This window comes from Cynoglossus semilaevis, chromosome 17 (genome assembly GCF_000523025.1).
Source record: "Cynoglossus semilaevis isolate Cse_v1.0 chromosome 17, Cse_v1.0, whole genome shotgun sequence".
NCBI lineage: Eukaryota > Metazoa > Chordata > Actinopteri > Pleuronectiformes > Cynoglossidae > Cynoglossus > Cynoglossus semilaevis.
In genome coordinates, this window is record NC_024323.1 from 4358738 (window position 1) to 4373098 (window position 14361).

Sequence of the window (14361 nt, forward strand, 5' to 3'; positions counted from 1 at the left end):
TTTAAATCTGGTCAACACTTACTGTACACAAGGTGGGTACAGTAATCATATATACATATTGGAATGTGACCCATATCATGTGGCCCCATATCAAAATTAAAAGTCATTGAACCTGTGAAATGCAATAGTCACAATTATATTCATGTGTAAATGCGGAGTGAAGGGCAGATATTTTAAAACACACACTGTTTCTGTTGTCTTGCTAGGGCTCAGTCATGATGCCGTCAAACAATGAACTGTCACGGATCTCTAAGGAAATTAACGGTCTGACAGTCAAGCGTCAACAACTTCTGGAGAGGAAGAAAATGCTGTGTATATTTGACGAATTAAAAAGCCGAATTGAATCCAAACAGCTATTCAAAACTGGTAAGATAATGATGACTTTAAAAAAGAAAAACCATATTATCATAGAAGTATTTCGGTGATACTTCCACAGTGTCTAGTTGTGTTTTTATTGTTTTGTTTTGTTTTTGTTTTTTACCCGCAGAGGACTTAAATACATGCTCAAATTCACATCAAGCAGAAATGGATAACATTGACGCTAAGTTGAAAGAACTCATTAACAGGAAGACTGAACTTCAATGTCAGGTCTCCAAAAGTGAGTTTTAATATATACATGTATACAGTATATTACACAATATATATATATCAGTGTGTGTATTGTGTGTGTTCATGCTCTTCTTTTAACTTTATCCTTCTCTGTTAGATGTTTCCTTTCAAATGCCTCCTGAACCTGACGTAAATGTTTACACCATTGAACCACCACCAACAACACCAGGTAGTTTCACTGATACTCAACCTCATGTCGTGCCTAATCTGAGCTCTATTGATGATCAAAACGTTGAAAACATATTTCCTCAACAAGAGGCCATATCTGATTACGGAACAGAAAATTTCCTGTTTTTGGAAAGGTACGTCATTTTTTGACTTTCAAAATTCATCAAGCGGGCCACATTAAACGCCCTAGAGACCTGGTCTTGGCCTTGTCGTGTGGTCCGCAGGAGCTTAAAAAGCATTTAGTAAAGTCCATGCAGCAGAGTTTCTCAACCTGAGAAATTAAAAGGTTTTTTTTTATTACACAGCAATGAACAATATTTGTAGCTTGAAGAAATAATAATCAACGGCAGAACCATGTTTTAGTCTGTTATAGAGTAGTTGCATGTATACCAGCGGTGCCCAACCTTTTTTGTTCCAAGGACTGGTTAGCCAGTACCACTCCTTACTAGCACTGGTAGCAAGGAGCTAAGCATCGAAGGACCATTACATTTTCAAAATAAAACATCTTTAAGACTCTATTTTGTTTGTAACAGAGTCTGAATGACGTATTGTTTTATAATGCCAGATTATTTTTTGCCAGATTATTAACAATTGTACAAACGAAAGAAAAAAGAAATGAAAAAATAAAAAAATAATAAAAAGTGGAAGAAAGACATTGTGAGTGACAGAGATAAAAAAAAAAAGCGGCAAAACCTTATGCTTACCTGACTGCCCGACCGTTCAGTCGAACCACATCCGCACCGGTAGTTTCAAATTAAAAGACCATTAAATATGCACAATTATTCTAAAACCATGACATACTCCCAAATATTACAGTACAAAAGCAACGTTAATGAATTTGATTCTGACAGAAATTTGTAATGTCAAGACATATACTCAAGTATCGTTCAAAACTTTGTTTCATAACTTTGGTGGGTTTCAGCCATTACCGTGCATCCTGACGGTGTCTTGTACAGTACAGTAATAATATAGATATGAATGTCTATTCTCAGCTCCCGTAGTGATTTTGGACCTGGAGAAGCTTCCACCCTATCCGAGCAGGACTCAGTGTCCAGAATGTAAGCAGTTCATCATCACAGAAACCTTCAACCGTGTCGACAGCTTCGCCTGGACGTCTTGTTGTATAATAGCCTCGATAGGGTACAGCCCCCTCCCCTCTCTCTTTTACTAAGTGTTGACAATGGCTGGTGTTACTGAACGCTTTCCTTCTGACCTTGTTTTCTGTCTGTTGCTCCTCTCACAGGTGTGTGGTCGGCTGTTGCCTCATTCCTTTCTGCCTTGACTCCTTCAAATCCACGTCACACAGATGCCCGCGCTGTCGCACAACAATCAGAACAATTAAAAGGTTCTGAGCGGAAAGAAGACACGAGCTAAATGCCTTACACCTGATGGAGAAACGTTTAGGATTTTTAGACAGAAAAAAAAAAAAAAAAAAACGGAGAAAGGTTTAGGATTTTTAGACAGAAAAACAAAAACAAAAACAAAAAACATTTGTTCACTTTTTTATCCCAATGTACTTAAATCGCTGCTAAATCACAGATTTTGTGGTTTCTTAGTTCCTGCCCTACATGTAAAGCAAAATAGCTTTGTTCAGCAAATCTTCAACAACAACAAAAATATTTTCGAACCTTTTTAATGTACAGGAAGAACTACAGCTTGTAAAAAATAAAAAAAATTAAAATTAAAAAGAAAACAATTGTTTTTTTTGTCCTAACGCTGTCCATAAATATTGCTATAATAAAAAGAGTACCTATAATGGCCACCAGGTGTCACAACAATACAAATCAGCCGAATAACTCTAATGGTGACGACTTGTGTTTACTTACTAAATATAGTCTTAAACAAACAAGAAAGTAGGATATTTATAGCGAATGAGATCTTTTTTTTTTTTTTTTGCTCAACCATCCGAAGCTGCCGAATTTATATTTAAATGGTTGTAGTGAGATATGCTCTGATGTATGGTTCACAGACAGCGGCGCAAAGAAATGAGGATATGCTGAGATTTTTTTTTTATTTTGAGAGGAAACAATGGCAGCATTAGAAGGATTAGTACGGTTCAGTTTGGACATGTTCTGACAAGGGGACGGATGTTTCAGACAGACAATAGTTAAGGATGTAGCCGTCTGGCAGTATGAAAGGTGGGGGAGTAAAAGGAAACAAACCCACAGCATTAACACAACACAACGTAATTCGAGAAAGGTTTGATGCGTCTTATTTACAACTCATTCACATGTCTCAGTTTGTGTGAATGCTACTGCCCTCATTCACACTCATTCATACTGTATTTGTGAGTCATCTCTCAGAAACACTGCCCTATTTGCAGTTCCATTGTCCAAAATCTCTTATCGTGCAGCTAGTTCAAGTTATTGTATATTATATAATCACCTGGTACTATCTTTAACCATGTGACAAGCAGGATGGATGCATGTGATGTCCACTATACATTCACGGGCACCTTAAAATTGTGATACCTAAATCGATAAGTTTGACAATACCAACATGTCTTATAGTGACTATATGTCACTTTTCCATTCTCACTTAGGACCAGCACCAAAAATACTATGATACTATTAGAATATTGGGAAGTTTTCTAGGAAGACGATGAAGTTGGACAATAAGATGCGTGAAGGCACCACTGTTAGTGCATCTCAGGGCAAGCCGGACTACCTCCAACCCGGTCGGTACATCTCCGATCTAACCGGGACACCTCCGGTCTGTATTTACGCGTCAAACCCCAGACTTGTCTTAAAACTTGCGCGTTCTTCGAAAACCACATATTGTACTACAAAGCCTGGTGGTGGAGTCTTTAGCTAACATAGTTTCCCACCTCCAAACAAAATGTGACGGTCCATGACCCGGTAGTTATTTTAACTGTTCGTGCACCCCATGAATGTGGACCGACGGTGGCCCGACTGCAGACCTGGAGATGTACAGGCTGGGTCGGGAGTGGTTCAGCTTGGCCGGAGATGCACTTTAATGGGGGTGGAAGGGCTGATATAGAAAAAAACAGTTGGAGATTGCCATGGTCAAGAAAGGACAAGCGTTAGACAAGAGGTAAATAAATGGATTTAGTTCCTGGTGACAAATTTTAAATAGATTTTAGACACTTTTTAACAGCTGCAGATGTACAGACCCCTTCTCCTCATACTGGACACTCAGGTACTCTGAGTGCGAGACATTTGATTTACCACTACAACAGGAGTCCTCGCTTGGAAACATGGACCTTTCTTTCTTAAATTTTAATAAAAAAAATGTACAGCATGTTTATTTTAAAGGTGCAGACAGGTGTTATAATTCATCTCGATGTCACTCAGTCTTGGCTCAGGGGCATCTGTTTTTGATGACCATATTCTGAGCTTCTAGTGAACATTCTACATTCTTCGCTACGAAACTCAGACGGAGCTGAAGTCATAACAGAAGAGTTCATGACTTTACTTTTAGAACAGCATAATTTATTGCTCGGAAAAAATAACAAACTTCAAGAAGCGGATTTGACATGTAAAGTGTCTGGAACCAGGACTAGTCTGCATTAATGAGTTTACTTTCCCATATTACTCCTGTAGTCTTGTAGTGGTACACATCGGATCTACAAATGTTAAATTGTTTTGTCATTTTTTTCATTTCTCCTCTTGGCCAAAGAAAATTGAATTTTTTTGATTTGCACTACAATACCATACAATAGTATGAGCCCAGCCAAACTTTGGGAAATTGTGCTGTAAAAAAAGTCCAACTTTACTTAATTGGTCTTACATAAGTTATTTAATTACTGCAAATATTTTGCATTCAACATCGACAGGCACAACAAATAAATATTCTTCCAGGAGATGGCAGCAGATGGCTATAAAAACTATCAAACGGAGAATCAGAGATGTTAAACGTCTTCATGTGCATCTTTCTTCAATTCCTGCGAGTGTATCATCGTGTTCAACTAAACAGGTCCGGGTTTCACACTGATTAAGTAACCTTCATTACTATTTCCAGTGGGCAATTGTTTTTAAACAGCCTTAACTTAACTGCCCTGACAGAGGGGAACCATTTTGGTCATTCTGCTAACATGGGGGACACCACCCTCCCCCTCAAATCACCTATTAACTATTTGTAATATGAAATGTGTCCGGGCCTCAAAAAAAAAACAAAAAACCTTAAACCATCTTTAATACAGGTAGTCACTTTAAGGTATCCAAATACCTGTTTGCCTATGCTTGTTACCATTGACTGACCATTGTCACTAAAATCTTTACTGACCTTTACCATGTCCAAGTCTGGCTAAATGTTCTCCGTGGAAGACTGCGTGACTAACTTCTGCGTTAGTCCTTTGGTCGGAGTCTTTGGTGTGTAGTCCCTTGCCTAGGAGCAAATGTTGCACACAACAATGTTCAGTAAGTTTTTCTGAAAACAAATGTGCAGCTAAATATAACACAAGGAGTTTTTTCCATTTGGACAACGTTTTTTTGTTTTTTGTTTTTCAGATTACTGCTGCAAACAAATAAGGACAACGTTTGTTTGTTTTTTTCAGATTACTGCTGCAAACAAATAGAAGCTGTGTGAGAAAAGTGGCATGAACCTTCTCGTGGTACTATATGATTGTTCTCACCTTGTCAAACCGACTTGCATCACCAGTTTGGGACTTCTGCACTCATCAGTTCATACGTCAAAAGTCGTATTTTAAGATACGTCGGCCATACTTGGAAAATAAGGCAGAAAAAGGGAATTGGTTTCCGTCTTAAGTTTGAATCTCTTTATGGCTAAAATACATTTTTCTACCAGATCGAGCTACATGACTCGGTCTTGGAATGATTTTTGCCCACCCTGGTAAAAATCCTATAACAAAAATCCTTCACCAAGTGTCCGCAATTCACCGACAGCACTGGTGGTTGTCCTTGGGGCTTAAGGATAGTCCTAGTCATCAAAAATACACATAGACTAAAACTCATTCGTTGTCCGTCGTTCTTTAGCAAAACTCGTATAAAAATATCCAGTAAAACAAAAGGCGGTGAGTTTCCCAACCAATCAAGAAGTTCTCTCTCTCTCCAGGAACCAAAATACAGTCCTAGTGCTTCAATTAGTCTCCTGGGATGGAAAAGAAAGTTCCAGCTACTGTTCCTATCGCCTACCTCTAGAGTTTTCTTACATGAATAATGGACTTTTGAATACAAAAAAAAAATAGTATATTGATTAGATGTGAGTAAATGTTGGTTATTATGTCAGACTGATACGGCTAACACTGTGGGTCTGCAACTGTTTATGTACATTTACATCATGTACATCAAAACAGTTCAGGAGAGTCCACAAAGTCGGGAGAAAAAACGCCCACTGACGTGGACATGTCCAAAGAGTGGATGCCCTCTGCTGGCACAGCAAGTGTCAGGTCCAGCCAGTCCATGTTTTCCATGTTGTTCATGTGTAAGGTCAAAGCAGACGGAGGTGAGCCCTGGTTAAAGTCCGCTTCCATGGGTGAGCGCAGGGCGTCAATGAGCTTCAGCGTATGCTGATGGTCAGCAGCTGAGCTGAAGAGTGTGTCCAGCTGGGGGTCGGGTGACAGTGTTGCGCAGCAATTTGAAGATTTCGCTACCTCAGCAGGTGCGTGGGCCACATGGACCATGGGAGGAGGTCTGGATAGAACTGTACTGACAGGAAGAATGGTAACGTTGGCAGTGACAGGGATGGGTTGGCCCACGGTGGGGGGATCCTGTTTGATGAAGGGTGAGATTTCTAGCAAAAAGTAGAAACACATGTATAAAAAATGAAAATAAGACTTTGGTTGTTATGACCTAACTTACCACAGGGGGGCCTCGACTCAAAGTTCAATGCGACTCAATTTATTATCGCAAGTCGGTACTCACATACTGTACATAAGTACCTACGTCACTAACTTACGCTAACACAGTGCTAACATCATAATCTAGGACATAAAAACACCAGAAGAGCCTGACTTACGCTTGGGAGTCTTGATGAAGGACAAAAAGTGACCAAAAAAAATATGACAAACCGAATGTAAACAAAGTTGTCATCTGCGTAAAGCACCATGTGATGACGTAGTCATCGGCTCTGCTTGCTAACTAATTCCCATCCGAATTAGTTGGCGAGTTTTAAGCCATATGTCGGAATGATGGAACAAGACTTTCTGAATAACTTTATGGGAGATGGCGACAAAACCACGACATGCCGTAGGTTAAAAAACATCATAAACCAAGGACCCCGAGTATACACAAATTAAGTCACCACATTAAGGCAAAAATAATAATGTCTTAAGTTTCGATTTGTCATTTATGTATCGCTATTAGGTGGTTGGTCTTAGGACCTTACTTGTGTTGTTTGGACTTGCCTTTTTAGACCCTTTCTTCTGTGTTTAATTAGATGGGACAAACAAATTTAAGTGATTTGTACAAACAAATATACGGTATAAATTCGATTCATCGTCTTTGGATAAGAAGGAATTCTTACCACCACTTTCCATCAACACATCGAAGAGATCATCCATCTGCTGACTCGCTGCACTGGGACTCTGCATAGAAACAGTGAGTGAGTGCTAAACACCTTAAAATAATTTATGGATAAGAAAGAATTTTTTTTTATTTAAAAATTCGTTTGTTAACCTGCACAGCCGTTAACATGCTGCGTGTCTGTTTAACAGCATCCTCGTAGCGAGGCGGGTCTTTGCACGATGACACGTGGTTTGTGAATGAAGGCTGGTGCACGGTCAACACCGGCTGGCCGTGACTGGGAGACTGTAGAACAAACATCGGTGAAAATTGACAAAACTTTTGTTGTAAAAATCAACTGCAAACGAACAACAAACGCACAAACCAAATAATATCTATCTTAGAGCACATACTACACATGGTGAAAATGATAAAGATCATCCTGCACCTTACTGGCATGTCCTGTAGAACAACTGCTTCCTGGGAATGTGCCGAGTAAGTTCTGCGCTGCTGAGTTCATCCTCTGATTCTGCAGAGAGAGCATTTGGAGCACGTCAGCACGTCATGGTGGTTAACTGGGTTCAAATCCAGATGTAGTATGCTGGATACACGAACAAAGTAACCCAAAAACAGTTTCTAAATGTTACTTCTGACATTATTTGTGGACCCATAGAGGATAATAGATCTGCCTTACACACAGAAGGTCCTGGGTTCAAGTCCCAGAGGAACCACATACGCAATGGTACATACTTGCAGTTGAACCCACATACTTAACAGCGACTCCTGTGTGTTGGTGGCAAAGACACTGAATTTCCCTTTTGGGACGAATAAGGGACTATTTTTTTTCTTTCTTTCTGTTCTGTTGCAAGTGAGTGGACATTCTTCAGATAAATTATGTACCAGTGATAAAATCGGCCACCAGTAGGTGGCAGTAATGCACGTAATACGATTCATATCTGCAGGCAAAGCCCCAAACATGGACAGTGACTTTGCCATGACGAAGACCGACTCTCAGTGTAAAATGCTAAATACTAGCACAATAGCTGACACTCCGCTAAAATACGCCTACTAGCATAACAATAACATGCCACTAATTTGCTACGGGCTTGTGTGCTGCTAAAATGCTGCTAACACACCTAATGCTAATAATGTCAATAACGCGCCACATTAGCATCATTGGACCATACCACCCTGAATGAATTATATTGTTTAAGAGTAGAACGTTTTGACTGAGTTTAGAGGAATAGACTTCAACATAAAATGTTGTGTCAGTAAACTCAAATATGCAACACAGCTCGCAAATACCTACTTAGCACCACCTACAGGTACGGGCCAGGGAGAAGAAAGGAGAAGTGCATGCTATAATGATTAAACAAAACTGCATTCTTTGTTAGCAGTGTGATAAGTGCTGATGGTAATTTTGCTAATGCTAATTTCCATGTTAACCTGGTTTCCTTCTGAATAAGTTCTTTCCAAATCAGCTCTTTTTCTCCACGGTTTTCGGACTGGTGCGTTCAAATACCACCGTTCAATGACGAACAGGGTTTTACTCTAAATATTTGCGTCCGTGTAAACATATGGAGGGAGCTCAAACTCAAACAGCCTGAATCAGTCCCATCGAGTTGAGGAGTAATGTCCTGTTCGGTCATGTCAGATGAAAAGAATCATTCAGTGTTAAAGTGTCACAGTGTGGCTCTAAGCAGTAAAAATTAACCCTAATTGTGGTGAAGCATCATCACATTCCCTTCTCCTCATAAAAAAAAACCCACTGCTGTGCAGTCTGACCAAAAGTGCAAAACATATGTGGAGCAGCGGTTTCTGTTGCTATTTCTGGCTTCACGCTGGACCAGACTGGAAGTTGGTTGACGACCGAGGGCAGCGAGGGGCGCCGGAGGCAGACATCACTCAGAACATGCTGCATGTTTCCAAGTGTGTATCTACCAACAATAACAACGTTTGTGATTTCAGGTGACGCTTTTTCAAGTCCGAGCAACCGTTTGTATGTTTTGAAGGAATCGTAACTACGAATGCCACCGCGGCCGATAGTGACGACTAATAGGGAGGCAGAGCGAGGCCGCGTCGGCGTGTATTTCCTCACCTCTACAGGTGGCGGAGTGTGAGCACTGCTTTGTTGCTGCGAAGCTGCTGGTGTCTTTGTTTTCTGTGGATGCTGTCCAGACGTCTGGGCCAGACCTGGGGGTGCGCTGCTAACAGCATTGTTTAATTTGATGCAGTTGGCTGGAAGCTGGATGGCGAACGCCGAAGTGGGAAGAGATGCAGGCAGCAGGATCTGTGGCCCGGCCTGCACAGACAGCAGAGTCTCAGGCTGCTTGATGGTCTGATTGCTGATGATGAATTGATCCGGGGGAGACATGTGGCCCAGGTCTGCAGCCTCTTCCTGTTTCACCAACATTGGCAGAGCAGGAGAACTGCAGGATGTAGGGCAGGTTTCCTTTTTGATCTGGGCCGGAGGGAGAGGACTGAGCCGAGGTGAAGTATTTATTTGCTGGTTCCTCTTCTCCACCTTCAGCTTCATTTTCAGTTCCTCCACCAGCCTCTGCTCCTGCTCCAGCTTCCTCATCAGCTCCTCGATCTGACGCTCTTTCTCGTAGAGACGTTTGTCCTTTTCACAGTCTTTCTCGCTCAAATGCGTTGAGTCCTTCCAGTAAGACTTCTCTGGATAAAACTCCTCCTGCGGCGCTTTTTGTGACGACACAGCCCTGGTGTCTGCCATGCTACTATCCTCTAGGCCTAGACTGGACACCTTGGTGGCAATCGGGGAGACAGGTGGGGTCAACTGCGAGGCCGGCATTTCCACAGCAGTGTTAGTTTGGATGTTGGATGTTTCCGCATACTGCCTAAGCCTATCTATTAAATCTGTCTTGGTCCCAGAGACAGGCAGAGACCTGCGTTTCAGCTCCACTTTCAGCTCAGATACCTGTAAACAGAACAGAATATTACAAATATGCTCTACTCGGGTTCGTCTGCTGCATGCATGCGCGCTGCGTCACCTTCATCTCGTCCAGATTTGCCGGTAAATGATACAGCTTGTGGTTCCCGTGCACGTACTGGGCGGAGGCAGCGTTTCCACCGGAGCAGCTGGTTTGTACCTCTGTTTCTGTTCTGCTGAAATGAGACAAAAGAGGACGAGAGCAGAATTCAAGCTCCGCTCCATCATTAACGATTAACGCCTTCCATGTGATAAGCGGATGGAAAATGTCAAGTACTTGAGACAAACTTCAGCTGTGGTCACACGCACAAGAGTTTGAACTACTCCTTTTTTAAAAAAGCACGCTAGATTCCAGCGTGCTGCTAATATGCTAAGTGCTACGTTTCTTTTATGTGTGCATTTAATATGAATTATAGACAATAAATCAACACCATAAATCAGGCGTGGGCAAACTTTTTGAGTCGCGGGCCAGATCAGGAGCAGATAGATGGAGCGTTCGTGTGAACTAAGATAAATCATGTAAATGTCAAGCATAAAGGCTAAAAATGATAACATCATTTTCGACGCCATCTATTGGGGAAACGTGGGCAAATTATATGATAATATAAATAAATTATATAATTTGGAAAAGTTTGCTCATTCCTGTCCTAAATTTATTCTTTATCTCTTTTGGGAAATATTATCTTAGTTTGGCCTTAGTTTGCTCATTCCTGTCCTAAATGTATTCTTTATCTCTTTTGGGAAATATTACGGTTTATAGCAGGGGTCAGAATTTTTCTGGACAAACAACTTGAGGGCCAGGCACTCAAATAAAAAAGAAATAAAAATAGATTTTTTGGTGAACTTGCCTCATTTTGGAATTTAACTAGTCAGAGTGCTACATAGTGAGGATTATTGACACACACGATATTTTCCCTTTCTTTTCCTCACATTTTTTGGAATCCAGTCGCGGGCTGGATTTAACAATGCTGGGCCACCAGTTTATAAACGTAGAGCTGTACAAAACAATGCAAATATATGTGTACTTAGCGCCAACTACAGGCCAGAGAAGGAGACGTCCACATTTGTTGTACATATTGGGTTTTTTTACATGTATAACTTGGGCACCGTCTGACAAAACTAGGGCGTGTTGCCTTGATATATGTCTCCAAAATTTGTCTCAGCAAAATGAAAGGATGCAGCCATACTTTATCGTGGAAGGCAGGCTTCCAGTGTAGTTGTGCTGCTGCTGCTGCTGCTGCTGACTCAAGATCTGGAGCTGCAGGAACTGCTGCTGCTGCTGGAGGAGGCGGGCATAAGCGGAGTCCATGGGCATTTCAATGACCTCCTGCTTCTGATCGGGTGGTATGTACTGATGGTACTTCAGCTTCTTCATCCACGGTTTGGGCTCTTTGCTCTTTTTGCTGCGACCCTTGTCTCCAGGTAGCTTGGGAAGGGTTTGCTGCAGGAGACAGATCATTATTTATAAAAATCCAGGAGGAAACCAGGTGTGTTAGAAAAATCGCATTTTATTAGGGCCTGTTTAGAATGTTTGTTTCTACGAGGCTAACTTTTAGCTTTGAGCTATCTTTGGTCATCCATTGGCCATAACTGACATTTTGGCTATTATTAATTTTAATACAATCATTTATTTATTTGTTTCCACATCAAGGTTTTTATTACCATATGTTTTATTTTTTCAAACCGTTTTTTCCTCTACCTTTTGTCTTTTCACTACAGCAGTTAGCTAATTTTTAAAATTTTTTTTTTTTGCATTTTCTATGGAACTATTTGGTTTTTCGCTATACGGTAGTTACATATCCCTTGACTTCTTCAGTAGTACATAGTATAGTATAAAGTAGTACATTATACATATATAATAATAATATAAAAAAATGTTTATATACTGAATATATATAAGTATATATAAATAATGTATATACTATATATATATATATATATATGTATGTATATATATATATGTATATATACACAACTTACAATCTTACATTATGCTACTTCTATCTGTTTTCACTTTGCTGGGAAAAAGACAAATATTTGTATTAACATTTTAGGCAATTTCAGTTTGAATTTTGACATTGCCTACAGATATTTTTACATGTAATCTGTAATTTTAATCATTTATAATAATGACAATAATAATTATTATTATAATAATTTGCAGCCATTTCTCTTGTTTTGTGGCCAACATTACACAAACTCTAATCCACTTCTAGTTTCACATCTTCTCTTTGTGTCATCTGAGTTACGCCCCTGTACCAACGTTAAAGGTCTGTAGCAGAATGTTTTTTTTTTTTTTTGTAAAGCTCTTAGGTGGAATATTGTTTAGCACCCGTTGAAAGCTGCAGGATAAGGAAATAGGGTGGTGGAAACGTAACTTTTTTTTTACCACCTGCGTGTACAGGATGCACATGGATATAACCTGGCAAAGAAGCAGCAGGTTAGTACCACGAAACATAAAACTCCAGTTAGGTTTGAGCAAAAACACACCACCAACAATTTGTCAAATACTGGCTCGTGTTCCGAGTCCCTAGGGAGGGAGAGGTCATCTTCTGCTTGGAGGAAAACCGAATTAAGATAAATGGACGAGTTACCGCTTCGCTCAAACCCTTTGATTTGTAGATGAGAGTTTACACAGCCTTTAAGAGTTCCTGCCTGTCATTTTCATCACTGGCTGAGGAAAAAAACGTTGTCTGGCAAAGATTTGAAACTGCTTTTTTTTTAATGTTTGACTTGGCTGAATGCTAAATTACAGTTCAGCTCTGAAATGATGTGGACTTTCAAAGATAAAACACAGACCTTCTGTCTTTTGATATGTTTGGTTATTCCCAAGAAAACAGGTAAAACAATCTTTAATAGATAAGGAGGAAAGGTTCAGTCGAGTCTCTCGAGTCGGTCAACCCAAGTAGCAACAAAGGAAAAGTTCAAGTAGAGCCTAATCAATCTGCAAGGGTTTCAAGTCAGGCCTAAGTCGTGAATGCTTGGACACAACAGTCTTGGGCAGCTGGGACACGTCTTTTTTTGAATAAGGGGTCAAAGTTTAAAACAAAGTACAGTGGAAACTGCCGATGTCAAACGCTTCCCCTTTTGAACAAAATGGTTGTCGGACAAAATTCTGAACAAAAACATTTCCCCGGTTGTCGTGCCATAACTCGCCAACAATACCACACGGGCAGCACTGAGTGACTCAGCGTGTGGCATCAGTCTTGCCTCATCTGGCTTCCAAACAATGACATCCCTCCCCTCCCTTCCACCTCCTCTCCACCCTCCACTTGCGCAATCGCGACTCCTCCGCACCGTTAAGGATGAATGAATTTGCCTTTCCTATTTATAGCTTTATTAGTTTTTCAGTTGTGTTTATCTTTTTTGAATAAGCGGTCATTCAGGAACGGATTCGTCCATTTTACATTGATTCCTATGGGGAAAATTGTTTCAGTTTTCAAACTTTTCGGTTCACGAACGACCTTCAGGTATGAATTAAGTTCGAAAACTGAGGTTCCACTGTATAAAATATCGGCATCCATACTTAACCTCACCTTCACAAGAACTGGTCCAGGTGAGACACTGGGACCGACAGTGGCTTTGGGTTGAGGCGCAGACGCCTGTGTGTTGCCTTGTTGATCATTGGTGGAGATGAGCTTGGCTAAATCTGCCGATGAATGTGTCTTATCGGATGATGGAGGGGAATGCTATGAAAACAAACAGAGGAAATAGAATTGCTTAGAGTGATTTACTTGTTGATCTTCCTCCCTAAAAAAGTAGGTCAGCCGTAGCCACTTATAAAAGTAGCGTGATTTCAAATGGCCTCAAAAAAGGCATCCGAACTTGCTGTTTGATTGGAGGTACGTGATTTACCTGAGAGTTTAGCTGAAGGGAGGAAGAAGTGACCCTGGTCTCCTCAGACTCCCTCAGAGAAGAGGAGGAGGAGGATCTGGGAGTTTCCTGTTTGGAAGACTTCTCCTCTGGTGATAAAGTGTCACTGTTGTCTTCATCAAAGCTGTACACATCCTGAGCTTTAAAAGAGTTCACCCTTTCACCTATGTGGTTGACGTAAAACAAACAAGTACAGCTTGTTATTTATTGTATGAAAAAAAACAGAGAAAAAAACTGCAGCCAGTCAGATGGTGCCTCTGTGTCTGTACTTACTTTATAAGCACAGTAATGGGTATTTCATCAATAGCTTTAAATGAATACATAATTAAAACATAGTGT

General features: G+C 40.5%; 1 protein-coding gene across 2 annotated transcripts in view; it reads right to left on the reverse strand.

Annotated features, from left to right (window-relative positions):
- Positions 1 to 4207: 4207 nt before the first annotated feature.
- The window catches only part of mrtfbb (myocardin related transcription factor Bb), a 24261-nt gene continuing 14107 nt past the window's right edge, over positions 4208 to 14361 (reverse strand). The window contains exons 6-15 of one of the 2 annotated variants that reach the window (XM_025064581.1): positions 14005 to 14186; positions 13686 to 13838; positions 11337 to 11590; positions 10211 to 10325; positions 9298 to 10137; positions 7648 to 7728; positions 7374 to 7505; positions 7222 to 7282; positions 5372 to 6489; positions 4208 to 5124 (exon numbers count right to left, since the gene is read on the reverse strand). In XM_025064581.1, coding sequence (XP_024920349.1) covers positions 6044 to 6489; positions 7222 to 7282; positions 7374 to 7505; positions 7648 to 7728; positions 9298 to 10137; positions 10211 to 10325; positions 11337 to 11590; positions 13686 to 13838; positions 14005 to 14186 — 2264 coding nt within the window. In that variant the 3' untranslated portion in view covers positions 4208 to 5124; positions 5372 to 6043. Of the gene's footprint in view, positions 5125 to 5371; positions 6490 to 7221; positions 7283 to 7373; positions 7506 to 7647; positions 7729 to 9297; positions 10138 to 10210; positions 10326 to 11336; positions 11591 to 13685; positions 13839 to 14004; positions 14187 to 14361 lie in introns of those variants that run through there. The other variant, XM_025064582.1, reaches the window with a different exon arrangement.